The following is a 26,998-nucleotide window of genomic DNA, read 5'->3' as shown; positions in this document are numbered from 1 at the left end:
CCAAAACCAAAGGATGCGCTGAATTCAAGGGTCTTTATGTTCCAGCTGCCAGATTCCAAACTAGACCCCAATGGATTGCAAGGATGACCAGATGAGAGCCCTGTTTAAAACTTCTCCAATTTTTAAAAGTTGAAGAAGAAATGAAAGGAAAAGAAAATAATTCAGAGGGATCATGTGTGTTTACAAGTGTCTTCATGAGGCCTTTCTCCAAGTTTAGCCACCAAAGACTCTGAGAGTTGGCAGGTCTGAGTAACCCTGGTTGACTTTTCTTTTCACCTTATCAAAATCCGAGTCAAAAAAACTCATCAGCTGATGATGATAGCAGAGGGTGGCAGGGCTGAGGACCTAATATTTACTTCCCAGGCTGGTGGCAAGTGAATAAATGCAGTTCCAAAACTAAACCAGGGAGGTCAGAGACTTGTTCCAACTTTACCTGGCTTCTGGCCAAAGCAAGGAAATGTCATGGAAAGTATTGGGTGGTGACAGTGCAAAAAGGGACTTGAGGAGGGGGAGGAAAAAACAGCACACCTTGATAAAGTGGGGGAGAGGATATGGGGAAATCCCTGAATTCTTCACCATAGGCAAGTGGAGGGGTCACAATCTGTGCTTTGGTCAAGGGTGGGAATGGAGGAGTGTGGGGACAAGAAGATGGCTTGGAAGCGGCATCATTTAAGGCTTAAAGAAAAAGACCAGGGATGCAGGCAAAGCTCCTCACATACCCAGCAGTAGTTCCACAGGCTGCAACCCTAAATCATCACGTCTACACTAACAAGCCGCCCTCAGGCTAGAGGGCTGTTGCAGGGAGGGGAGAGGGAGGGGAAGTGGGAGAAGGTAGAGACCCCAGGCCATGTCATCAGCAGCAAGGTGATTGTGTGATGTGTCTTTTTACAGCTGAGTTAGAAGTGTCCCACCAGTTATGACAGGAATCAATTTAAATAGATTTTATTCATGCCAGAAGCTCAACTATGTGGACAGTGTTTACACTTGACATGATGATTTGTTATAGCACAACTTATATATTTCAAATGGACAAAAAAATTAGTATCATTTACAATATCTTAAGATAAATTTCCTTCGAATGGAAGCTTTCTTTCCAGTACTTTCAGGTCTACAAGATGTACCTAGAAAATTTACTACTGTGGAAAATGAAGACTGCTTCAATTGAATGAGGGAAAAGGTGAAGGCCCGGTGGTTTTACTTTTGGATTAACTGCTATAACAGTATCCTTCGGGTGGCTGAGGGAGTTTCATATTTTCTTTAGACATCATTAGATGCTAAAGCTCTTGCAGAACAACTTTGTATCTCTTATTTTTTAAATTTATTTTGTATCCTTCAGTCAACTCACACCAGCAGAACCACTTTGATGCTATATGAATTCTGCCATTTTGGTAGCACTGATATGGCTCTTGGTCTACCACTCCATTCCATCTCATCATTTCCAACATGGAGTCTCCAGACTTAAAAAGCAGAATTGGAGTTGTTCAAGTTATTTTCAATACTTTAAAAAGCCAAATCGAAATGATGTGTTTACCATTTAATAGCAGGAGCTAACAGGCTCATCAATACCAGTAAGTCAGTTTAATCTTTAGTTCAACAAATTAATTAATCACATACTTGATGTTAGACTCTGAAGATACAGAGATGGATAGGCAGATGAATTCCTGGCCCATATATAGAAGTTGACTTTCTAGAGGTCCAGATAGACAAAACCAAGTAAACAGGTAGACTTGTTAAAAAAGATATGATGGCTAGGATGAAGAAAGAAAAGTAATCAATAATGTGACACAGAAAAACAGAGAGTGGAATCTAGAAAAAAGAGTTAGAAAGGACCTTGCTGAAACTGATACCTTTCATTTATCTTAATTAGTTAAAAATGGAAAACAAATGAAATAATCCATACAACAAACCCCCATGACATAGGTTTACATATGTAAAAAATCTGCACATGTACCCTTGAACTTAAAAGAAAAAAAAAGCCAATTATAAAGCTGCATGGGTTAATGGCAATGACTTTTGGTTGCATGTAATTCATGAATTTATGTTAACTTGTGGGAAAATAAGGTCTGGCTCCTGACAAAATAAACTACTTACAATCACATGAAAAAAAGGAAAACAAAGTAATTGTTACTCAATAAATACAATTATTTTGACAGATGATAGTTTTCAATGTGTGGGTACCCCATAGAATTGACAAAAATGGGTCTTCTTATATGAAACAGTTAAAACCACTGATCTAATTCCAACTCTCATTTAAGAAATAGAAAAACAGGCAACTTGGTGAGATCACATCACTGATCTGTGGCCAACTGGGAATAAGACTTAGGTCTCCTACGCCTCACTATGGGGCTCTTCCCATTGTATCATGCCTTGAATCACAGAGATGGCCTAGAAACCGTGTGGAGCATGTTGCAGAGATGTTACTCTGCATTGAAGCCTCCTTATTCAATCCTCTGCCTCTTATTCACAGTGTGATCTTGGGAAGGCTGTTTTGTGTCTCAGTTCCTTCCTCTATAAAACGGGATGCTGATAACACTACTTCCCTGAGGTTGTAGTACCTGTCCAGTGAAGGAGCCGAGGCACTGAGATGACTCAGTTCATCTGCAAGAGCCAGGAGAAAGGACAAAGGCCAGGGGTAGTTAACCCATGGGTGCATCTGCTCAATCAGGAAACAGCCTCAACCCATGGGGATGAAGACCTTGCTGCTCCAATGTTGCTCTGGTATTGTTCCTGGGAAGGTCACCTTTGGTCCCTGGGCCTCCCTTTTCCCTCCTAAAAAATGTGACTCCTACTATCCATCCCCATCTCAATCAGGAAAGATAAAATCCAAAAAGTGTTAAAAGGTGTTGACCCTTTGGAGAAGGTTTCTGTGTAGAATGCAGGGCTGGAAAAATGTTTTTCTCATCCATCTCTAGGTGCATGACTGAGGGCCCTATAACAAAGGCAGGTTAACAAGAGAGAAAGGCATGTACATTTATTTAATGCAAGTGTTATGTGACATGGGAGCTGTCAGAAATGAAGGCCCAAAGAAACAAGGAAACATATGTTTTTATGGTTAGGTTTGATGGAAAGTGGAGAAGGACTATCCAAGGAGAAGGATAATTGGAGAACAAACAGGTAAGATCTAATGGTAATAAACCAGGGAAGCTTAGCAAGGCCTGTTTGTTCAGATTCTTCTTGGCATCTCTGGGTCCTTGGTAACTTTTCCCCGAGTATAGGGAGGGTAACTCTCAAATGAAGGTCTTATGGCCTGCTTCAGAGGGAGATCAGGAAACGCTTCCTAGGTTTTATAACAGGTTTCCAGGGAGTGGCGGGCAGGGAGGTGAAAGTGACCTTCTTGCTTCTGTTGTTTTTCAAATGCTAAGATGCCATTGATTTATTTTTAGAGACAGAATCTCACTCTGCCACCCAGGCTGGAATGCAGTAGTATGATCATAGCTCACTGCAGCCTCACACTCCTGGGCTCAAGGGATCCTCTTGCCTCAGCCTCCCAAGTAGCTGGGACTATAGGTGCATGCCCTCATGCCTGGCCAATTTTTAAATTTTTTTCTAGAGACAGGGTCTCACTGTGTTGCCGAGGCGAGTCTCAAATTCTGGGGCTCACGTGATCCTCCCACCTTGGCCTCCCAAAGTGCTGGGATTATAGGTGTGAACCCCTGTCCTCATAAGATGCCATATGGACATGATGTAGCATGTCCTGAACCCCATCAAGAGTAGTGTCTACAGAAGCAGCAGGTGCATGTTTGTGTCTTATAGGAAGGGAAAGGTCAGAGATCAGAGCAGAAGGGTAAAGGGCTGGGAGATGGAGAGTGCAGGTGAGTGAGTGTGGATTGGAGACATGGAGGTCATTGTTTAGCAGCATGCAGAGGTGGAACCTGGGAGGGTTTCTTTTTTATCCATGTTAGTATTGTCATCCCATTCCATTTGATGCAAGGCTACCTCTTCCTAGTTCCGTGCTATCAGTTAAAACATAGTCTCTCCCCTGTTTCCAGCCCTTCATCTCATGGCACTATCCCTACAGCAAAAGCTCGAAGTCCCCTGCTCTCTGAGGATACCAAGGCAAAGAAATGCCCATGAACTCTGATTCCTCTTAGAGGGTGCCAGGAATTTTGAAACAGATGTAATTCATCTTCTAAGGACTTCAACAAGTGTTGTTTGTTTCTTCACCATTCAGCTGTTGGTAGTAGGCTTAGTTTGACAGCTGATTCAGTTTGTATTGGAGATTGTCCCTCTCCCACTGGCAGGGCACTTTGCCAGCAGGTTGGCCAGTCAACACCTGCTCTGTGCTTGCCCTTGTTCTCAGAGCGCTAGGGACAGGAGAACCTTACCACTCACGTTCCTGTCTCAGAAAAGCAACGGATAATGACGCAGAATTCGTTTTTATAATGATGTATAGCCAGCAAATTCCCCAAACTCGCTGTCACATCTTATTATAGAGACGTGCTTGCCTCTGGGGCGTCTCCTTGCAGGCCCATCTCAGGGGAGCAGGCAAACAAAGGAAGAGGCACGGAAGGCAGAGCGGCAGGAAGGACGCTGTAAGGAAACGATGTGCACAATCGCCGCCTGGCAAGCTCACAGCCATCCGCGCAGTAAGCCTCCCCGGGATTTCCTGAATGCCTCGATGGGGGCTTTGTAGCAAACTTTAGCTTTTTATACATCTCGGTAGCAATGAAAATAGAGCAACTGAGGTTGATTGACGGAGCTAAGTGGTGCCTATTATTCATCCCAAAGCTTTTGTTAGAGAGGGGAGGTGAAAATATCCTTAGCCCTAAGCGGTCCCTGATCCTAGTTGAGACCCCAGCCCTCTCTGTCTCTGGTTTGAAAAGTGCTTGGCTCCAGCACAAGGAGGTCGGTGGGAGAAACCAAGCGAAGGTCGTACCACTTTTTCTTTCCCCTTTATTTTATGTTAGTCATGGTAAGTGGCTGGATTTTTAAAACGATCCAAAAGCATGAAGTGGGAGCCTGAAGTATTCTTATTTGCATATTAATGCCAAGCCTGTGTTGCCAGCACCCAGTTATTTCAAAGGCTGTTGCCAAGAGCATAGCTTTGAAAGGCCTCAGCGCAGAGGCGGGCACCTGGGGCCTCTGCCCTAGGCTTCACCAAATGACAGCACACGGTTCCTTCTTTCTGCTGCTCTCTGGGCTTCCTGGGTGCAACAAACAACAGCTTCTCCAAGTGGCCAACTTCACCCATGCCTGTTCCCTCTCCACAAAGGTGAACAAATGCAGTGAGCCGAGGCGCGGGAGATGGGCAGCGCTTTGGATATGGGGGCTATTTTTCTTGTATACCTTGGAGTATTTTTGATCACTTGGCTTTTTATTACGTTTATCATTGATCAACTGTGTTCTGGTTACTCCAGGTTGTCCTAGACGTTAGCAATGGCTGGGCTGCGAGGATGGCGGTTTTCCATCAGACAGTGGAGACCTGTCCTTTTATATGTTCAGTATTGTCATAGTACTACTGAACTAAGAGTATGTTGGCTTTAGGTTGTCCAAAACAGCTTGCCTACTAGATAATCCCAGTAATTTAACCAGATTTCTTTCAAACCATGGTAGATTTTCGTCCATTTAAGTGAAACTGCTTAGAGGACGGACTCGTTCCTTCCCAATATGACCAAACAGGGGCTGCGGGACGCTTACTGGGATCCCAGGTATTTTATGGGCATAGGGCGCCCCCTAGTGTCCAATTGAGAGCACTGAGCTTGCGTGCTCTAATCCTGGCAAAAAATTGAGCCCAGGTGCGGGAATAAGGAGAGGAATCTCAACTGATTTTCACTCATTCCCTGGGCCAGGGTGTCGCGGGGAGGGGTGGAAGTGGGGAGGGAGCCCGCTTCAGGAAGTAGCTTGTCCAGTCCCCTGGAAGCTGCATCCAGACCACAACCACTGGGAGGAAGAGTGATCTGTGTCCAGGACGTCTTTACCCACCGAGTAGTCAGAGGAGACCAAGTTCACGCAGTGGAAAGAGGTTGGATTTGGGAGTTAAAGAGGCTAGGGTTCAACTCCTAACTTAGCCATTAACCAGGAGCGTGACCCTGGACTAAGCACTTAACCTTATTGATGGCGACAATTTCAAAATGGTGGCAGGAATAAGTGTTGTTATTTCAGGGTGATGAAGAGAATCCTGTGAGAGTAAAGACAACATCTGTGAAGTGCCTGCCACTCTCAGCAAAGGTTAGACCCCTCTGCCTGTTGGCTGTCTCTCATCCGAAATCTGAAACTGCTTCCATGGGCTGTGTTCATGAACATGCCATTTCTGTCTATAAAAATATAGTATAGAGAGGATTTTTTTGGTATGTTTTTGGATGTTTTAATGGATTTTTCAAAGTAAACCTTAAGGTTTACCCTAAAATAGCTCATGCAACCATTTCCAGCTTAGATGTGGCCATTTGCTCTTTGACAATTATGAGAAACTGTTAGGCTGTAGCTTTGGAGCCTGGGCTGCCAATCGGGCCGAGTGAGGTGACTCACTAATAGGGGTCCACCTTCCCTGGGATGGCTGGCACAGAACCTCCAGACCAGGACAAGCCATGTCTTGCTTCTAGCTTCACTAAAAGTCGTGGATCAGTTTTTGCAGTGACCCACTCCAGTGTAATATCAAAATGTTTTCCTAACAAATCTCAAAACCTTTTAGCTTTCAATTTTCTTTTCCTTTCAATTTCTTTGTGGCCACTTTTCTATTGCAGAAGAGTTGGAATTAATTAGAAAATACTCTTCTGTCTTCTATTTTTACTACGGAAGGAGAAAAGAGGGATTCTTGGTAACATAGGTAGCACAGGTAAATGTGGGCTTATCCAAAAAAAGAAAATAGTTGACAGACTAGCTGCTTTTGCTGCAGGCTTAAATGCTTACAAGAAAGGGAAGTGAATTAGAACACGTGAATAAGTCATTTTGAAAAGTCGCTTTGTGTGTGGGAAGAGACGGGGTGATGGAGAGGCCCACAAGTGTCTGACAAGGCAGACAGCTGAGTCCCAGTTTAGTCCCCTGTGTACATATGCATGTGTGTGTCCTTGGGCACAACACTTACCTCTCTCACATCTCTATTTTTTCCATCTGTAAAATGAGGCATCATTGTGGCACTTACCACATAAGGTCGTTGAGAAGATTGTATTAGATGATGCATATAGCACATATCTACATAAAATGTATCCAACAAGGGATATATCTTTCTGCTGTTATTCATTCACACTTTCTTTCTGTATGAACTTATTTTGGGTTCATAGTGTACCTTTTGCAAGCTTCCTTGGCAATTTACAGAAATGCAGGTGGTCTTACTTCACTTCCTGCTGAAATGAGAGAGCAATCGGCACTTTAACCATCTAGGGATGAGATGTAGAGATCTTATGCAATTTCTACTTGGCTTGAAAACAGAAGGCACTTAGGATCTGCTTGTCACCTAACTTGGAGCCAAATAAAATGCTAAGTGTAGGAAATATGTCAGTTATCACAAGGGCAGGCCTCCTGTCACATCCCTTCTCCATCAGACTGCTTCTGGGAGCTGAGAGGGCCTCCTAGGTGGGGTCCCTCTGTTTTTTTCTTAGTTTGGGTTTAAGTGGAGGCATTGGTAACCAACAGCCGTGAGTCAGGTACCTCAGTCTTCCTCCAATGGTGTTTCTCATCATGCCCAGGCTGATTTTACATTAAAAAAGGACCAGGACCTCCTCACTATTTCACCCCCCTTTAAAAAAAAAATTCACAGTACCTTTGTCACAGTGTTCAGGTTGAGGGTGATAGCTCAGGTTCAAAACCTGACCACAGTATTTCCTGTGGTTTCTATTGCATTTCATTACACTGTGCTAGAAAAGTGCAAGGGGGAAGTGCTGCTGTCATTACCTTGCGGAAAAGCAAGGATTTCTGCAAGTTTATGGTAACACAGAAACAACCAATGCCAGATGCAAGCCAGGGATGGTGCATACCTATAGTCCCAGCTGCCTGCAAACTGAGGTGGCAGGATTACTTGAGCCTACGAGTTAGAGATCAGCCTGAGCAACATAACAAGAACCTGTCTCTAGAAAATAAAAAACCAGAAAATATCAGATGCAAATTCACCAAAGATTTGGTATGAGAACTGTTCTTTCTCCAAAGTGTGGTAATTATTTTTTATAATAACAGTTTTCACAGTTCAAAACTCTCTATGACCAAGTGAATTGACTTCACTGATAAGAGATAAAACTTCTCATGGCTGTGACTTAGATATTCTAAAAACATACAACCACAGAGCCAGAAGGGCCCTTAGCAGCATCTGTTGCTGGTGGCTGCCTGCGGGAGGCTGTCTGAAGTAGAGGTTGGTGGTCCCAACTGCTATCCCTTAAGCTCTGAGATTCTGGATAAGTTGCATACCCTATCTGAGCTCTGCTCCTCTTCATAGTCTTGCAAGGTTGTTGTAGAAAGATTAAATGAGGTAACCACGCATGCAAAACAGTTAACACAGTTTAATTAACAATTAGCCGATGAACACACAATTAGTGCTGTTATTGAACAGTTGCTCAACATTTGGTAATAACCATTATCATCATCATTATCATCTTATTTCTACAACTTTACAGGGCTGAGGGTATCATGCTCTTAGTTCTCTATTCTGGTCAGTCTCTGGGGTCAGCTTTCCTGCTGTGTAACTGAACTCTCTTACCTTTCCCGCAATAGAGGAAGCCCATTTCTTCTTATCCAACTCTTGCTCTGTCCTGAATCTGACTTAGTATTATTTAAGTCTCCCCACCTTTCAGGGCCTCTATTCCCTTTTCTTTGAAATTAGGAGGAGTGTTGGTGATCTGAAGGGACTTGCAACTTTGCCACTATGTATAGGAACATCCTTCTGGTAACTGAAGGCATTGCCAGGCCAGGCTTCCATCTTGGGCCATTCCTCTGTAGCCATGGGTAGGACTCTCCACAGTGGTGCTGAGAAAATGGTGATGAATGGATGTTTGGTGCGGTTGTTTTCCCCACAGGTCTCGGATCTCCTCTCATCATTCTGAGTGTTCTGCTGAGGATCTGTTCTCGTTACACCTAACTTATACAATAGGGAAGAACAAAAGTCAGAGTGTTGCTCTTCTCCTTGTCTTTGACCTTGGCCAATCCATTCAAATAACAGATCAAGGTGGGGGCCAACTTATAGCTAGGTTCTGCCATGAACCTAAGCTAATTTGAAAAAGTGCCAACAAAATGAATAATACTAATAGCTAGAATACATTAAAAGCACTATGCTATATTTGACATGCATTTACTTGTTTAATTCTTGTGACTGTCCAAGGTACACCCACCCCCATTTTACAGATGAGAAAACTAAGAGAAATTAAGTAATATGCCAATGGTCAAGCCAATGCTAAGGGCAGAGATGGGTTTTGACCTCAGGAGCTCGATCCAAGAGTATCTGTTCTTGACCACCTATGAGGCACTTCTAGACAGACTTCTCACCATCTTTTTAAAGTACTCATCCAGGAAAGATGCTCAGAGGCAAGACGATGGGCTAGATGAGCTCCTGAGGAGAGTTTCACTCCATCGTGCTGCCAAGCCAGTGCCACAGCCCCATCATCGCATGGCTCCATAATGAAGGACCACAGACTGTGGGGCTTAAACAACAGAAAAATGTTGTCTCACACTCTTGGAAGCTAAAATTCAGAAATCAAGGTGTTGGCAGGGTTGCTTCCTTTGAGGGCTGTGAGGGAAGGATCAGTTCCAGGCCTCTGTCCTTGGCTTGTGGATGGCTATCTTCTCATGCATCTCTTCATGTTATCTTCCCTCTATGTGTCTGTGTCCAAATTTTCCTTTTTATAGGAGCATATGTCATATTGGATTAGGGTCCACACTAATGACCTCATTTTAACTCGATTACCTCTGTAAAGAGGCTGTCTCCAAATAAGGTCACATTCTGAGGTAGTGGGGGTTAGGACTCCAACATATATTTTTTGCTGGGGTGATATATTTCAACCCATAACAGCTCCCCTGTCATTTCAAGGTAATAATGAGTGTGATGACTCCATTTCCCCACAGCAGGGAAGTGGTTTACTTAACAGCGAACTGTCAAAGAGGTTTAGGTTTTAGAATCAGACAGGGCAACTTTGTTAATGCCTCATTTGCTACTTTTTGCCAATAGTCAAGTAAGTGGATCTCTGATACTCATTTAAAAAACAGAAAGAACAGGTTTAAGAAATAAATAAAAGGAAAGTTTCAATCCATGTCTTACTTTTAGAAGCCTTGACTACTGGTATCATGGAACTGACTCTTAGTGAATCAAACACTCTTCAGGAATTAGATCACCAAAGGGAAGGTCATATTTTCTAAATAGTTGTCTGAAATAATTAATTAACTTCACTTAGAGGAGTAACTTACCTTCAAAATGATTTATTAATGGATTGGTGATTCCACTTGTAAATGCTATTGTTGATAAATGGCATTACACTCATAAGACTTGCTTACAGTCAATACAATTATCTTCTTTCTTATTTTATCCAGGGTAAATATAATTGCTACAATAAATTAGAGAGGAAATGAGTATAGGGAATATTAACTTCAAGATGTATTTAATGAAGGAATAATAGCATCAATATTGAATGACTTCATGTTGTGAAGTTGTCACAACCAAAATAGAGTCACTTGTGTTAAAAAAAAAAAAAAAAAAACTCCTAACAAATAGAGCTATGAAGGCTGTGAAGAGAGAGTTCTCATATTTGCATGCCTGATTTTAAAAAAGTCTATCATAAAAGACTCTGCAAAAACTACAACCTTGCACAAACGCCATCACAATCTTACACAAAAAATACTTCTGCAAGGACATCTGCCCAGGAACTGTCTGCCCAACCTCAGACTGGCACCACCCTTGTTATTGATCTTTGTAGCCAAGGGTAATCATTTCAAAATAATTATGTATCCTTCTCATTTTTTCCTTTAAAACTCCTTGTCTTTTTTTTTTTTTTTTTTGCCTCCCTGAATGCACACATAGTTTACTATGGCATGTGTATTCCCATTGCAATGCCCTACTCCCAAATAAACATCATTTTCTTTTAGACAGCCTCTCTGTATTTGTTACTTAGTTGACAATATGTTGGTTAAGTCAGGCACTGAAGAAGTAAAACTGATGGAATCATAGCCATCTATTGCCTAAAGAGGGCCAGATTTGAAAATGATGACTGTGACCATTATTTTTTAGGATTCCTAGTCTTTTGTTCATTAAAATTTGAATGTTATAGAGCAAGGTAGAGAAAATGTGGAGTCTAGCTCTGCTACTGTTTGTGTAAAAAGTATGTGAAAAGGTTATCTATACATTGTCTATATATACGCATCTCAGGAGCGACACAGGAGAAAGTCTTAGCTAGGGACCAGAGGCCTGGGAAGAAGAAGAATAAGATTTCACTGTATATTCTTTCCTAGTTTTGTTGTTCAATTTATACTGGATCCATTAATCACATCTGTTTTAAGAAGTGAGCACATGTTTCTGACAACTGCACACCCACACAATTAAACTAGCTATGGATGCCCAGGTTGCAGGTTGCCCCAAGAATCCTTCCAGCCTCCTTTTCCCTGTGCTAATCCTGGGGGCTGCTTCTGGGCAAGATCTGAAATTTAGCTTTAGTTCATCCTGATGTGTATTCCCTCTCCTTTCAGCAGCTGCCTCCTTTCTCCTCATCAGAAGCTAAGGCGCTTCTTTCAAGTCTTGAAGAAATGAAATTTCAGACCTCATGAAAACTGAAGCAAGAGACATTTGGCTTGTTGTATACCAAGGTTTTAGTAATTAGAAAGGCTAGGTCTCTTTATGCTGGTATGTACCATATTTGAAGAAAGCCCCTGTCCAGCCACAGAATCCTCAAATGTCATCCAAATCAGCAAGTGCAACCCCATATTGCTTGACTCCCTTCTCTGGCATCCCCATTCCAAGGGTGGTCCTTCCTGTGCTTGCCTGCCAATGGCAGCTGCCCTTCAACCAAACTCCTAGTGATACAAAAATCCCCTCTATGGTGCTGAACTTGAACTCCATGTAACTTCCACCCATGACCCTGGCTCTGCCACTCTGTGCCCTCTAATATGAGTTTAATTCCCGTTCTCAGGGAGGCCCCTTTAAGTGGGCTGTACTGTCTTCCCTCAGTCTCTTCCAAGCAAACAAGCCCAGCTCCTTCCGCTAACCTGGACTTCAGATAATCTGCTCTCCTGCCGCCCACTCCAAAGTGTCTGTTGCTCTATAAATGTAGAGTTCCCAACAGTGAAGGCGAGTTTTACCAGAGCCCTGAGCAGCTGGGAGTAGACATAGCCATTACTAACCTTACTCTATATGTTGTAAATTTAAAATTTAAGATGAGATCAAAGCATGATTTCCTTTTTTTCCTTTTGGAGGTAAGGGGGGAGTGGTTATGTCACACTGTCATATCACATCATTGATTCATTTGGAACTGATTTTTGCATAAAATACCTCAATTATTTTCACAGTGTGGCTTTGAATCCCATGTTTACTTTTTTGGAAGCAAAACAGAGCCTTGCACCTTTCCCTGTACCATTTCATCCTGTTAGTCCGTGGTTAGAACTCATAGCAGCATTTTAGACCCAGATTCTGTCTTCTCATGTATTTCCCTGGTGAGTTAACAAACCTGCCTTTGTTTTCATTTAAATCAGTGATAAAAATGCTCCTTGCAGGGACAGAACTCAGATCAGATTTTATTCCACTTTGGAGGTGAAAGAATGGCCAATTGGGAGGGGGTCCAAAGAACATTTGAGTGCTTGGAGAGTTTTCTGACCAGAACACTTTTATTTCATTCAGAATGAGCATTGACATTTGTAAAGCATGAAGGTAACTGCATGTATTTCTGTTCATGAAAAAAGCCTAATTTCTTAAAAGAGTGTCTGCAGCAGGGGTTGGAGAGAGTGGAAGGAATGTGGGAAGAGCCTGCACACACTGTCCATCATTTCTCTCAAGGTCTGAAGGCATGGGGAAAGTGCTTGGGGATGACTGGCCAGGAGGCTTGACTTCTGCTTTCAGCACCCAGAGATTTAGAGTTTCTCATTTACAGTGGCTCCAGAGTTCAGAAAGAACTTTAATGAAGAATTTTGGCTTTTAAAATCCATTGTCTAATTATGCTTTTCTTGTATATTTATTTTTGGGAACAAGCATTTTATCAAGTGGGAATTTAGGAATCTTAGATTACTAGAGATGAAAGAATCTTGAATTTTAGAATCCTCATTTGTAAAATGGGACAATAAATGCACCTGTTGTGTAAAAGTTGTAAAGACTTCATGAGAAAGTGCATAGATAGCATTCTGGGGAGATTCTGGCTCATTTTAAAGGCTCAGTGAATGTGAACCATTATCATCATGATGGCAGCAGAAACAATAGCCATTTCTCCCCTCATCCACACTGAGAAATTTTGGGTGAAAAATTATAAAGAATGTTCTAATAACTAAAGCTAATCAACAGGGTAATTAGAAGGTGGTGACCATCCAGTCTTTAGTGGCATTGGAGCAGAAACTTGTCATCTTGGGAATGTTCTTAGTGGAAGTGTCTCTGTGAGACAGATTATGAGCTATGTGACCTCTTCTAGCCAAATGAGAAAGTCCAGCCACTTACTGTTTTTTTTGTTGTTGTTGTTTTTTTGTTTTTAGATTGCAGTGTGGTAGTGCCAGGAGGCCCTGACCTCATTCCAGCTAAGGTCTCCTCATTTCTCTCATTAGTATTCCCAGGACTGGCCCTAGCCACAAGGACCAGCATAGTTTGTCCCACTATTTGTTGAAAAAAACACAGCCATCTGGAAACAGTATTTGTGGAACCCCAGACTTCTGTTCTTTTTCTTTTGTCTCATCTTAAAAGCTGGAAGATGTGTACTGTTGATCTTGGGTCAGAACAGTTGATCTAAGGCCTTTATTGAAATTAGCAAAAAGTGATTGCAAATAAATTCCTGAAACAACTAACAACAACAAATGGACAAAATCCATAACAACAAAAAAAGAAAGAAGATTAAAAAAGAGAAAAAAAGAAAGAAAGAAAATCCAGAAATCTAGTTAAAAAACTTTAAGGATCTAGGGAATGATGTTTAAGTGCCTTTATTATTTCATCATGAGTGAGAACATTTTGAAAATAGAATATAGGAAAACTAAAAAGAGTATATCTTTGTATATTGCTCAAAATTATGCATCACTCTTATGCATAATTGATTATTGGCCAGGTAAGACTAATGCTAGATTAATTTAATAACAGTCTTGTTTTTTGTTGAACCAGAATCAAAGTTTAGGGAAATACTGTCTAAGACTCAAATTCCTTTTTTAGGTGCCCACCACCACACCTGGCTAATTTTTGTATTTTTAATAAAGACAGAGTTTTGCCATGTTGGCCAGGCTGGTCTCGAACTCCTGACCTCAGGTGATCCACCCGCCTCGGCTTCCCAAAGTGCTGGGATTACAGGCATGAGCCACCGCGCCTGGCCTCAAATCCTTTTTAATAATACAGCATGGTGGTTCTGCGCATAGGCTTCAACATCAAGCTGCCTGGGCTTGAACCCTGGCCCATATTCACTAGCAGTGTAACCTTAGCAAGTTGCTCGTCTTTCTGTGATTTCACTTCTCCATCTCTAAAAAACACACATAAGTGAGATATGATTAGGGTTACATGATATCATTCATGTAATAGACAGTAAAGTGTATTAAAAATCTGACCTATACTTAAGTATTAAGCAATCATTATGACTATTTCTCCTATTATGCCCATGGCAAGCCAGGTTGTTTGGATTACCTGGTTCATAATTCAGGCATCAACATTAATTGGGTGGCATTATACTCAAGTTACAGTTGCCATACCTAGGAGGAAAAAACAGACTCAGAACACGGTAAGTAAATATTTTACCTACATATGGGGATAGATGGTTTTTGCCCAGAACTTACACTATGTATTCATAGCAGAATCCTTTCTGTTTCCAGTTTCTCAAAAGGAAGTAAAATAGAACAGTTCAGGAGAGTTGTTAGTTGTAGAATGAGACAGAATGCTCTATTGCCCTCACCTGAACTATTTTAGGCTGGATTGCTATTTCTAGGGTCTAATCAGGCAAGAACTGTGATCTGGTTCCTGCTTGAGCAGGTGTTATATGCAAAAAAGAAAATAGAAGGAAAAAAAAAAGAAAGATGCTTGGAAATGCTACTAAACCAGAATCTGTACTAAAGCTCTGGCTGTATTAGTACCTCATCTACTAGGATGGAAATTATATTTTCTTTTTAAAAAATGAATTGCAGAGTTGAGGAAGAATGTTAGCATTAGGAATATCAAATTATCTTATTTTTCAACTGGCAAAGACTCACAAAACTCTTGGTCAGCTTTGTCCTTATAAACTATGGCTTAGATTGAGTTGTCATAAATATAAAAATGTTTTTCATTTTGAGAATGTTTAGCTTTTTCCTCCACATTGATGGGACTGTGATGTCTTGTGTTCTCAAAAACTACTGGGATTAATAGTGTGCAGAAGAGCCAAAATTGATCATTTTTTAAAGAAGTTTCCAGAAAATTTTTCTCATTAACTATTGGTCAGGGTGAAATATTGGTCATTAAGTATTGGTCTACCCTAAGATAACAGAAGTTATAGAATTTCTGGAGAGATTTTTAACTAGAAGAGATTCTCTTCAGGCTGGATGGCTTAGACATGTCCTGCCTGTAAGCAGAGAAATAGACTCAATGATCCCTGGTGCTCTTTTAGTTCTGTGCCTACTGGGCCCAGGATGGCTTGGCATGGAGGCAGGCTCCTTTGCAATATGTGGTGAGAAATCACTGCAGTAACACTGCTCAGTATCAGGGGAGGCTGAGAGCAGAGCCAGAGCTGGGGAGCCTTCAGGAAGTCTCAAGGAAGTTATGAGACTTTGACCGAACTGACACACTGACGGCACAACTAATGGGATCAGCAAGCTTGATCTTTTTGAAAAAACTTATTTATTTTTCATGTTTTAGAGACAGAGTTTTGCTCTGTTGCCCAGGCTGGACTATAGTGGTGCAATCATAGCTCATTGCAGCCTCAAACTCCTGGGCTCAAGATATCCTCTTGCCTCAGACTTCCGAGTAGCTAGGACTACAGGCACATGCCAGCACGCTCAGCTAATTTTTATATTTTTAATTTGTTTCTGTAGAGATGGGGCCTCCCTGTGTTGTCCAGGCTGCTCTGGAACTGATCCTCCCGCATTGGCCCCCCCAAAGTATTGGGATTACAGGCGTGAGCCACTGTACCCGACTAGCTTGATCTTGAGTAATAAATTGACCCTTAGTTAGAAAGGCTAATATAGACTAATTTTTGTGTTCATTCAACAAACATGTATTGAACATTGATCTGTGTGCCAGCGAGGTCCTAGGTAAGGGGATACAAAGATAAGCAAAGCATCATTATTCCTGATTTCACGGAGCTTATGATATGATACAGGAGACCTATATTAACTAACCATATGCATATACAATTACAGACTGTGATAAGATTCCTGAAGAAAATTACAGGGCACAGTGAGAGTGTACAAGATGGGAACCTAACTGGATAAAGAGGTGGTGGTCAGAATTTGAAATTGTGCAGGCGTCCCTGAGGACGTGGTTGAGATCTGTAGCACAAAGAAACTAGAAAGCCAGGTAAGATGGAACTTTCCAGGGAGAAGCATGGGAAAGCTGCTGAGGTGGCCAAGTGAAGAGAATAGTGCTATAAAATGAGGCTAATGAGGAGTATGGTGGCAGCAGGGTTCACATAATGCAGTTTAGTCTTCAGCCAAAGTGCAACGGGAACACTTTGAAGCTTTCAAGAAAGCAACGACAGAAGGAGTGGAATGATTAGATATTAATTATGAACAATTCTGACTACAATGAAGAGAAATCAATGATGGGCACAAGGTGGATATGCTGTAGTAGAAACAAGAGATGAGGATGGCTTGAACAGGTGATCGCACTGGAGATGAAGAAAGGTAGACAGACTCCAGATCCCTCTGGAGATTAAATTGACAGTAGTTGGTGCTGGACTGGGAAAACGTCTGTGGGGTGGGGAAGATAAAAACTCCAGATCTGAATATATTGTGGATGCCCAGATGAAGGACACACTTGGATTTTTGGATCAGGTCAGAGGGAGGGTTTGGGAGGTTCTCTTGGTCTCTCTAAACTAAGTGAGGAAGAATCCTTCAAGCTAGACGTGGTGGAGGACAACATCTCCGTTCATCTTGGCTGTGCATTCCTGGAGAAGGTCCTCTAAGGCTTCCTGAGTATTGGCCTTAGACTTGGATTATTTCCAAAAGGCTCTAGGAAGGAAGGCCTCACATCCATCATGTTCCTTATTATAGGCCAGTACTTAGAAGAATGTCCATCATAGTTAAAATATGTCTCCTCAAATATTTACAGATAAAAATTTGATAGGTATTTCTCCCAAAAGAACAGAGAATTAGAAGTGATTATGGTAAGACAGAGAGAAGTCTAGGAACCCATACCCAAGATGCCTGATATAGTGACTCTCTGATATCCTCGTCCCTCCCTTTCTCCCTACCACACATGTCTTGTGCCTCTGTAGAGACTTACGCCTCTATGCCCCCAACACCCCACCTTCTCATGTATTTTAAAAACCTTTAAAAATTGCTTAGGTGAATATATTTGGTATTATTTTGGAATAATATCACGCCTGGTGACATTTGTTTTAAGGAGAGAATTTTTTGGTTGGATGAAACAGGGAGTTACCAAATTGTCGCTACCAGAAGGAATGAACAAAGAACTCAGGTCTAGGCAAAACAAAAGAAAGAACACAACTAGGTAGGCCCAAGAATACGACTGAAATGGTTAGAAGCTTGGCAAAGAAAGTTCCTTCAGAGTCTAAACATCTTGGTAGCCCTGGGAGGTCTGGAAAGTCAGGGAGCAGCTTGTCAAGAATTCTAAAGCAGTGAAATGAAGCCAAGATGTGAATTCAAGGTGAGGAGGGGCCCCAGCAGACAACATTGGTGAACTTTACCTCCAAGGACAGACTGTGGGGTGGTTAACTGCAACAAGGAGAAACCAGAGATCTACAAGTGAGCTGTCTCTGGGGCTAGGTCCAAGATGGGGATGACCTCACAGGCAGGCAGGTTAGCTAACTTTGCCTGAGAATTCTTCCATCTCATTCTTGCTGCGATTTTTTTTTCATTTTGATGCAAAAATGATGAGTATATCCTTCTTCAAAATTATGAAATGTATATCCAAGTGGATTGACACCATTTGTAATTTGATTTTTCACTCACCAATATGTTGTAAACTTGAAAGGAGAAAATTACCTCATAAGCAGATATTTCTGGAAAGGTGATTAAAAATGAATAGAATTACTAATACCTTCAAACGGACATGGTTTCAAGCAGCAGATAATAAATGTGTTTTTTCTTTTCTTTTTTTTTTTTTGAGACAAGGTCTTGCTCTGTCTTCCAGGCTGGAGTGCAGTGGCATGATCACAGCTCAATGCAGCCTCAACCTCCTGGCTCAAGTGATCCTCCGCCTCAGCCTCCCAAGTAGCTGGGACTACAGATGTACGCTACCATGTCAAGCTAACTTTTTAGTTTTTGTAGAGACAAGATTTCACTATATTGCCCAAGCTGGTTTTGAACTCCTGGGCTGAAGCGATCCTTCTGCCTTGACCTGCTGGGATTACAGGCAGACTTTCTTTGCAATATGTTAAGCATGTGTGTATATGCGTGTGTGTGTGTGTGTGTGCACGTGCACACTTGCACATGTGCATTAGCTAATTTCTCTGGCTCTTTACACCATATTATTATGCAAAAAATGTTGCATTCTGCCACTGCAGGCTTCTTCTTGTAAATATTCTACAAACCTTTGTGAGCAGTATTGGCTGTTGGAATCAGGAAACGTCTGTTTAGGGAACTCGTTCTTTTGGATGGGGTGTGGGCCCAGGGTCTATTCAATTTAGAAACATGAATACAAGCAAGATGCAGATCTAATCCCACTGTAACTGTAGGCTAAAGAGAGCCTTTTTATTTAGCTCTATATCTTCATGGGGCTTCAAAGACACTTCAAATGCAAGATTTCCAGCCATCTCAGGTGTAAGTTGTGCCACATGGTCTGGGTCTTGTTACTTTTACAATCATCAGAATAAACTAAACAGAAGAAAAATGTTACATTTTTCTTCTTTTGGAATGATTAGTTACTATGTCATTACATCTTTCTATCAGAAAACTGTGTGCATCAATGTTCTTAGTGGCCTTGAATAGGATGTTCACCTCCATAGCTCCCTCTAGGAAGGCTTGTCTGAGTGTTGGGGAGTCTCCCTTCATATATATATATTTAGGTATATATTCTTTTTTGCAGTCCTCTTATTCCTTTTCCTATCTTTTTCTTTCCTTCTGTTTGCAGTTCTATCTAGTGTTTTACTGCTGCCCTTAGCTTATACCAGTGTCACACAATGCTTGATCACCCTTCCTTTTCCTGTCCTTTTCAAAGCTTATCAGAACTGAGCTTCAGTCCTTCAGAGTCATCCTCAGCAAGGTAACAGAACATGTCTATCCACTCATGAAAATGTTTGACTTATCTTTTAATATTTTGATGAGATGATACATAATGTTCACAAGTTACTGTAATGCTGGGACCATAAGCACGGGGCAGGTCACGGTGAAGACCACTTCAAATGGGCAAGTCTTTCAATTTCCCTTACCTCACACCAAGCAGGCAAAGCCTAAACACAGGGCAGGACTTGCCTATGTGATGTACCCTTCCAGCCCTCCTTTTCAAAGAAAACTTGAGCAGGGACCCTGGGATACCACCAGCGATGGTGGGACTCCCTTTTGTAATCCAAATAAGCACGATCTAAATGAGTCCAGGTTGGAGCAGGTAAGGAATGGGGTTGAAAAGGAGAAGTGCTCTTGAAATCGGCCAATTTCATAGCCTGGAGCAGACATTTGTGGTTAGCTGAGTCACACTGCCTTGGGATTAGCAAGCTCTGCTTTCTGTTTCAACAATAAAAAGTCTTGCAAAACTGCTGGCATGTGAGACAGAGGTATCCAGAAAATTTTGGCATCTTTTCCAGCAGCATAATGAGTCTTAGGGAAGAGACTTGTTAAAGCGTGGTCCATGCACTCTACCACCGGAGAGAGGTCCATGTTCACATAGGATTTATTGCCTTTCAGTTTGTCTAGACCTAAAAGGAGACAAAAGCACATTTACTCTTTGGTAGAAGGGGAAAGCAGAGTAGAAGTCTAGGGTGCAAAGGGGAGGATGGATACAAGGGGATTTATTCTGAATTGTCCATTATAATTGAGGCTCATTTTGAGGATTTACTATCTATTCCTCAGAAAAGGATACTGCAATGCTTTCTTTAGACCAGCGGCTCTCAAGATTGGGTGGGCAGCAGATTCTTCTAGAGAGCTCATTAAAACCCAGGTTTCTGGGTTCTACCTCCAGAGTTTCTGACTGAGGTATGAGGTGGGGTGGGGGGGGCCAAGAATGTGCATTTCTAACAAATTTCCAGATGATGCTGATGCTGCTGGTCCAGGGATCAAACTTTGAAAGCCAGTGCTTTAGAGCAATGAGGAAATGATATTTCATAAAGCCCATGAGGCCCCTAAGCCTAGAAAGTTGTATGTTTGATTTCTAATTTGTTTTAGGGGATTACGTGTCTAGAGAAAATGTGGGTTGCACGTGTGCTTGTGCATGTATGTGCATGCATGTGTGGACGTGAGTGTGCACTTGTATACTTGTATAGGCTTCTATAATCTATAAATAAAGAAAGAATCATCCCCAAATGTACTGACTCAGGAAGCTAAAAGGATCCCAGTTCTCATGCAAATGAAATGTTTGAATAATGAGCGAAGATACCTTTAGAGAGGCAGGGTTTTTACAACGGATTAGTGGTAGTTTAGAACCCCAGTCTTTTCAATACATGGTATTGGGAAAACAGTATATCCACATGAAGAAGAATGAAACTGAATCTTATGCCATATAAAAAAATCAACTTAAAATGGATTGAAGATTTAAACATAAGACCTGAAATTAAAAAACTGCTAAAAGAGGCCTGGCATGGTGGCTCACACCTGTAATTACAGCACTTTGGGAGGCTGAGGTGGGAAGATCACTTGATCCCAGGGAGTTCAAGACCATCCTGGGCACCATAGTGTGAACTCATCTCTATTAAAAAAAAAAAAAAAACTACTAGAAGAAAACATAAAGGAAATACTTCTTGACATTGGTCTGGGCAATGATTTCTTTGGATATGACCCCCAAAACACAAAGCTAAACAACAGCAAAGCTAGATAAGTGGGATTGTATCCAACTAAAAAGCTTCCGCACAGCAAAGGAAACAGTTTAAAGAGTGAAGAGAAAACATACAGAATGGGAAAAAATATTTGCAAACTTTATATCTTATGCACAGTTAATATCCAAAATATATAAGAAACTCAACAGCAAGAAAAGAAATAACCTGATTAAAAAATGGGAAGAGAATCTGAATAGACTTTTCTCAAGAGAAGATACAAATGGCCAACAGGTATATGAAAAAAATGTTCGTCACCACTAATCATCAGGGAAATGCAAATTAAAACTACAATGAGATATTACCTCACATTTGTTAGAATGGCTATTATCAAAAGACAAAAGATAACAAGTATTGACAAGGGCATGGAGAAAAAACTCTTGCATACTGTTGGTGAGAATGTAAATTAGTACAGTCATTATGGAAAATAGCATAGAGATTTCCCCCTAAATTCAAAGTAGAGCTATCATATGATTTTCACATACTTTTAAACCGTACCTGAGCTGTGTCTTCTCAAGGGAAAGTCTACGATGTTAGATCTTTCTTTCAACTTCAAGTCCCGCTGGCCACAAGTTGTTCAAAGAACCTAATAAGTCTTAGTGGCTATTTTAAACTCCTACTATCCCAGCTCGGGAAATTAAGAAAAGATGACCTTCAATTTGTGGTCTACTTTGGGACCATGGCTTTGGCTGATCTCCAAGTCCTGACTTGAAAACTCTAATAAGAACAACTAGTGTAAAACTGAGCTCAATGCCTTTTGGTATTTCTGAGACAGAACACATGAACCAGGAACCAAGCCAAAAATAATTGGAGATGGAAGTCCGTGATATATTCAAAGGCATTTAAAAAGCATTGGTGTCAGTATCAAACAGAGAAAGCTCTTTTAAATGAGGGGTTTTGTTTCTGAAGTATTAAATTCTGTCTTAGATGGAACCTACATAGAACCTTCAGAGTCAGGAACTGAAAAGTAGAGTGTTTGATGGCAGTGGTTCTAAACCTATAGTGACATGTCAGCACTAAGACGTTTGTAAGACCAGACATTTCAGCTGATATATAGATAAAGTGTGTACCTCTGTGTGTGTGCATGTGTGTGTGTGTGTGTGTATGTCTGTGTGTGTGTTTGGGGTAGGTGGTTGGAGGAGTCAGTCATTTTAAAAACCTCTCCAGGGGGTGTCTGACTTGGCTTTTGGCTCTGCCTTGAAAACTCCTGACCACGAACCTTGCCACAGTTGACAGTCTTACCAAGTCCACTGATCAAGAGGCATGAGCACAGTTTGGAGGGATAGAATTACCCATAGTTAGGTGGAACCCTGCTCAACTCAAAGCAGGAGGTCAGTAAGTACTTGAGGAATATCAAGTAAACTTTAACCGACCCAAGAAGTTTGTGGTGGAAGGGAAGGCCTGATAATAGGAGTATAACCAAAGTCCTTAATGCCTTGTTCACATTATAGTGCCATGGCCAGGCATAAATGGCAGGGTCAGGCTGCCTGGGTCCAAATCTAGCTCTTCCACTTACTGGTGGTACAATTTTGGTACGTTACTTCTCTATGCCTCTATTTCTATAAAATGAAGACGATAATAGAGTTTTTTGGGGGATTTTAAATGAGTGTCCATGTAAAGCACTTAGAATGGTGACAAGTACATAGTAAATATTTACTATTTGTTAGCCATCATTATGTCATCTTTATTATTATTCTCCCATCTCTGACTCAATCTCTTGACCAGGAAGGCTCCTGGTGTCTTCCGTCTCCTCCTCCATGTGTTCCTGCTCCTGAAAGTTTCCACCCAAGTAATTATTTCCTGTCCTTTGGGTCTTATTCAAACCTGACCTGCCCCATTAGGGCTTAACCAGCAATGCTCTTTTCCTGGTCTAAATTCCCTGGGGAATTAGAAACCACACCATCTAGCACCATTTCTGGGCTGTTAGATTACACCTAAGAAGTAAAGGATCAATTTTATTGTGTGCTACATTGTTTCATTGTTTTACATTCTCGCTTGGTTACTTCTTGTTGTCAACTAGATTGTAAACTAGTTAAAGGTCAGAGGCTGAACCTTCTCTATCTTTTGTAACCACCATAAATCCTTAATGCCAAGTGTACCGCTGGTGCTTGAGGAAAAGAGGAGGTATGGTAAAGGTGAAGACCATGGCTCGAGTTGCCTTCCTGGGCTCAGGTCCAGGCATGACTAAGAGGTGTTGTGTAATCTTGAGCAGGACATTTCACTTTCTTAAGCCTCTGCTCATTACTCTAATAGTTTTTGAGGAGTAAATGATATAATTCATAAGACACTTAGCAGATAACTTGGCAGTTTGTAATTGCTCAGTAAATGTTTATAAACAGAAGCAAGAGATGACACTGAAATTAATAGGAGATCCCTGATCCATGGTTAAGATCCTTATTGGGGTATTACTCAGAACCTTGTTATTTCATCTGTATTTGAATCTCCTTCATGCTGTTCAGGACAAAGAATTCCAGAGGCCACTGGCACCGCCCAGAAACTCACTTTTTTCAATGTAACCTTCTCCATATTGTTGTTTGATGTCTGGAGACAGCTGCTCCCAGATGGCGAGTTTTTTTTCAATTACCTTTACTGGATCTGCCAAGTTTGTTTTGAACAATCCTGGTTCAATGCATGAGACGTGCACACCAAAAGCTTTCATGTCCCGTCTGTGAAAAGAACCCATTGAAGATGTTTAATCCGGGTTTGTTTAGAAAATATTTGCTATTTGAGTGACTATTTTCTCACAAATCTTTTCGTGGAATCACAGATTTGGGTGCATTTGAAAGAAATATCTTATCCTCTCTCCCTTTCATTTTGCAAGTGAGGAAACTGAGGTTCAGAGTGGTGAAGTGAGGACTAGTTAACGGCAGGACAGGAAAGGGATCTGGGTGGACACCACCCCCAGTCCACTGTTGTTCTTCCTAGAGTGTTCTCCATGCTCTCATCATTGACTAAGTGGACATTCAGGTTATGAACAGGTTTCTTATCAGTACTTAAACCACCTTACGGTGAAATGAACTAATGATAGCCTGGATAGACAAGTTCACCTCCATTCTAGCAACATAAGGAGATTGCAGCACAAATGAGGATGTGCTTGAAGGACACAATACGATAATCCCTGATGTGACTAACCTGCTGCCTATGCTGTTGAGCAAGTTTTATTTTATTTTATATCATGCTGCAGCAGAAAACTAAAAGCCTATTCATTCCCTAGGCATCAAGGTTTTACAGGAATCATGGTGCCCCATTCTTTAAAGCAAACCAATATACAGATGTTCCTTGACTTCAGATGGGGTCACATCCTGATAAACTCATTGTAAGTTGAAAATATCCTATGTCAAAAAAATGCATTTAATATACCTAACCTGTCAAACATCATGGCTTAGCCTAGCCTACATTAAATGTCCTCAGGACACTTACATTGGCCCACAGTGGGGCAAAATCATCTGGCCACACAGTGCCCTGCAGCATAGCAGTTCTTTGCCCTGTGATTGCAATGGCTGACGGGGAGCTGGGGTTTACTGCCCCTGCACAGCATCGCGAGAGAGTATTGTACATATTGCTGCTGGTAAAAGATCAAAATTCCAAATTCTAAGAAAAGTTTATAATGCATGCATCTCACTTTCACACCACTGTAAAGTTGAAAAGTCATGTTTAACATTGCAAGTCAGGGACCACCTGTACAGCAAACCAGTATATGAATAGTCATTTCCTAAATTTGATTTATATTCCTACCAGAAATATATAATATAAGGAAGTATTTATTCATTTTATAGAACTCTTCACCATAAGATTTTTTAAAATCTCTATTAGTGAACTTAAAATGTAATTTATTCTTTCTTAGGTTCTGCTTTCTAGCAACGTTACTATTGTAAAGTTTGAAATATATTTTACTAAAAATGCAAGCTGGCTTGACCTTGAAATATTCTGAAAGGTATGTGACTTGTACTAAAATTTAAAAAGATTATTTCCCAACTTACTTTTGTTTTATTCACCTGTTGCCCGATTTCCTCTAGATTGTGGAAGTAGCAGTGCCAAGAGGCTATTTAGGAAGACTTTTCTCCCCACCCACTCATAAAAATAACGTACTAGGGACAAGTGGCCTTATGCCCTCCAACTAAGCTTACCAGGTAAGTAAAAACCATATTAAATCAGTATGCATACTGGGAAAATACAGCTTTAAGGAGCCCCAACCCTCTCTCAAATGGACTGCTGCCCCTAAACCCTCCTATATATAGAAATTGTGATGCTGACACTGGATTGTGGTGCACCTACATAACACCATTTAAAATACTAGTTCCATGATTCATTTAAGAAAAATACTCTTTATTGATTACTATTAGGCATGGCATACCTGCATGGCAAAGCTCACAAACCCTTCAGTTGAAATCTTTTTTAAAAGTGAGTAAATCTCTAATTACATATACTACAATTTTATTATGATACTGCTGGTTGTAGAGTGGAACCAAAGGTCAGCCAAAGAGACCAGTGGAGGTTTTTTATGACCTTGCTACTCAAAGTGTGATCCCTGAACCATGGGCAGCACCTGGAGCATGTTAGAAATACAGGGTCTCAGGCCCCTTTCCAGATCCACTTAATCAAAATCTGCATTTTGAAAAGATCCCCAGGTGATTCAAATGCACATTAGTTTTTTGGAAGTATTGTTCCAATATTTTTGTGCTTATTTCCTAGGAGAATCAAACTTGGCAACCTGATCAAATGGCAAAATGAAATTGCTCTATCTTTATTAATTTCAGTGGAATAATTTTAACGTTTTATTAGTAAACTAAACCTAGGTCCATGGTATAGATCATTAACTCTAACATATGCCTTCAACAAATAGTAGTCGAATAAATAAATGGATGAATCGAAGGAAAAACTATATCTTTGTCTTCTTGCTTGCCTATTGAGGTACCACTCAGCTGAATATCTTCCACTTGCTTCTCTAGTCCTTTCCTCCACCCTCTGTCTGTACCATATCCTGGGAGCCTTACCTGCACTAAGTATACTCTGGCTTCTGTTGAGTTCAGTCTATTGAAAGTGCCAGTGGGAGATCAGGAAAGAGGTGAGGGGGTCAGATTAGTTATCCTCCTGCGGTGTAAACGCTGGTTATTTTTATCCCTTAACTGAAGACAACAGCCTCTGCGTCTCCAGATTCTGGAAACTGCCCTGTCTCCTTGTCCCTTCAGTCCTCTGAAGAGAAATACCCCCACTGTCATTAGCCCCTAGATTCTATCATTTGAGATTTCAGTAGATACCTCACACATGTTTATAAGTCCTTTAAGCATACTCTGTGCCTTTTACCCAGTTTTAATGTGCCACCATTTCCTGCCAGAATCTTGACTGAAAGAACCATTTGTACTTTAGGGGATTTGAACTGATGGTGATAAGTTCTGGTTCCAGGTAAGATGGTTAAGCACACTTCCCCCAGTCTCTCCCACGGAATGAACCTATAAAGCTTGGACAGCATGCTTGGAGAAGCTATTTAAGAACTAATGGTTTTCTACTGAAGGTTTAAATAGGATGGTACTGTTGTGTCTGCAACTGACAGTAAATCAATGGAGAAGCCTATTCTGATCTAGCCTCTCTATATGATTCCCTAACTATTTGACAAACTGACCAGTTGAATATAAATTCGCTGCCACTCTAGCATCATGTATGAAGGCAAAAAGTAAAAAGGAGTTAAACTCGGGTTCAAATCTCAGTTCTACCACTTACCAGCTGGGTGACCTTGTGTAAATTAATTAACCTCTTTTAGTTTTAGTGGCATCATCTATACACTGGGAATAACTTAGAGTACTAAATAGGGTAGA

General features: G+C 41.1%; 2 protein-coding genes across 5 annotated transcripts in view; one reads left to right on the top strand and one right to left on the bottom strand.

Annotated features, from left to right (window-relative positions):
• The first annotated feature begins 4,391 nt into the window (after positions 1-4,391).
• The window catches only part of ABCB11 (ATP binding cassette subfamily B member 11), a 183,684-nt gene continuing 161,077 nt past the window's right edge, over positions 4,392-26,998 (top strand). The window contains exon 1 of the mRNA XM_054549455.2: positions 4,392-4,586. The gene's annotated coding sequence lies outside the window, so the exon portion shown is untranslated. The remainder of the gene's footprint in view (positions 4,587-26,998) is intronic.
• Positions 19,456-26,998, bottom strand: part of DHRS9 (dehydrogenase/reductase 9) — a 49,361-nt gene continuing 41,818 nt past the window's right edge. For all 4 annotated transcript variants that reach the window (XM_054549451.2, XM_054549452.2, XM_002812563.5 and 1 more), the window contains 2 exons: positions 23,688-23,851; positions 19,456-20,075 (listed from right to left, as the gene is read on the bottom strand). In XM_054549451.2, coding sequence (XP_054405426.1) covers positions 19,852-20,075; positions 23,688-23,851 — 388 coding nt within the window. In that variant the 3' untranslated portion in view covers positions 19,456-19,851. The remainder of the gene's footprint in view (positions 20,076-23,687; positions 23,852-26,998) is intronic.

Source organism: Pongo abelii, chromosome 11 (assembly GCF_028885655.2).
Source record: "Pongo abelii isolate AG06213 chromosome 11, NHGRI_mPonAbe1-v2.0_pri, whole genome shotgun sequence".
Classification (NCBI taxonomy): domain Eukaryota; kingdom Metazoa; phylum Chordata; class Mammalia; order Primates; family Hominidae; genus Pongo; species Pongo abelii.
This window is presented reverse-complemented; position numbering and strand designations above follow the sequence as displayed.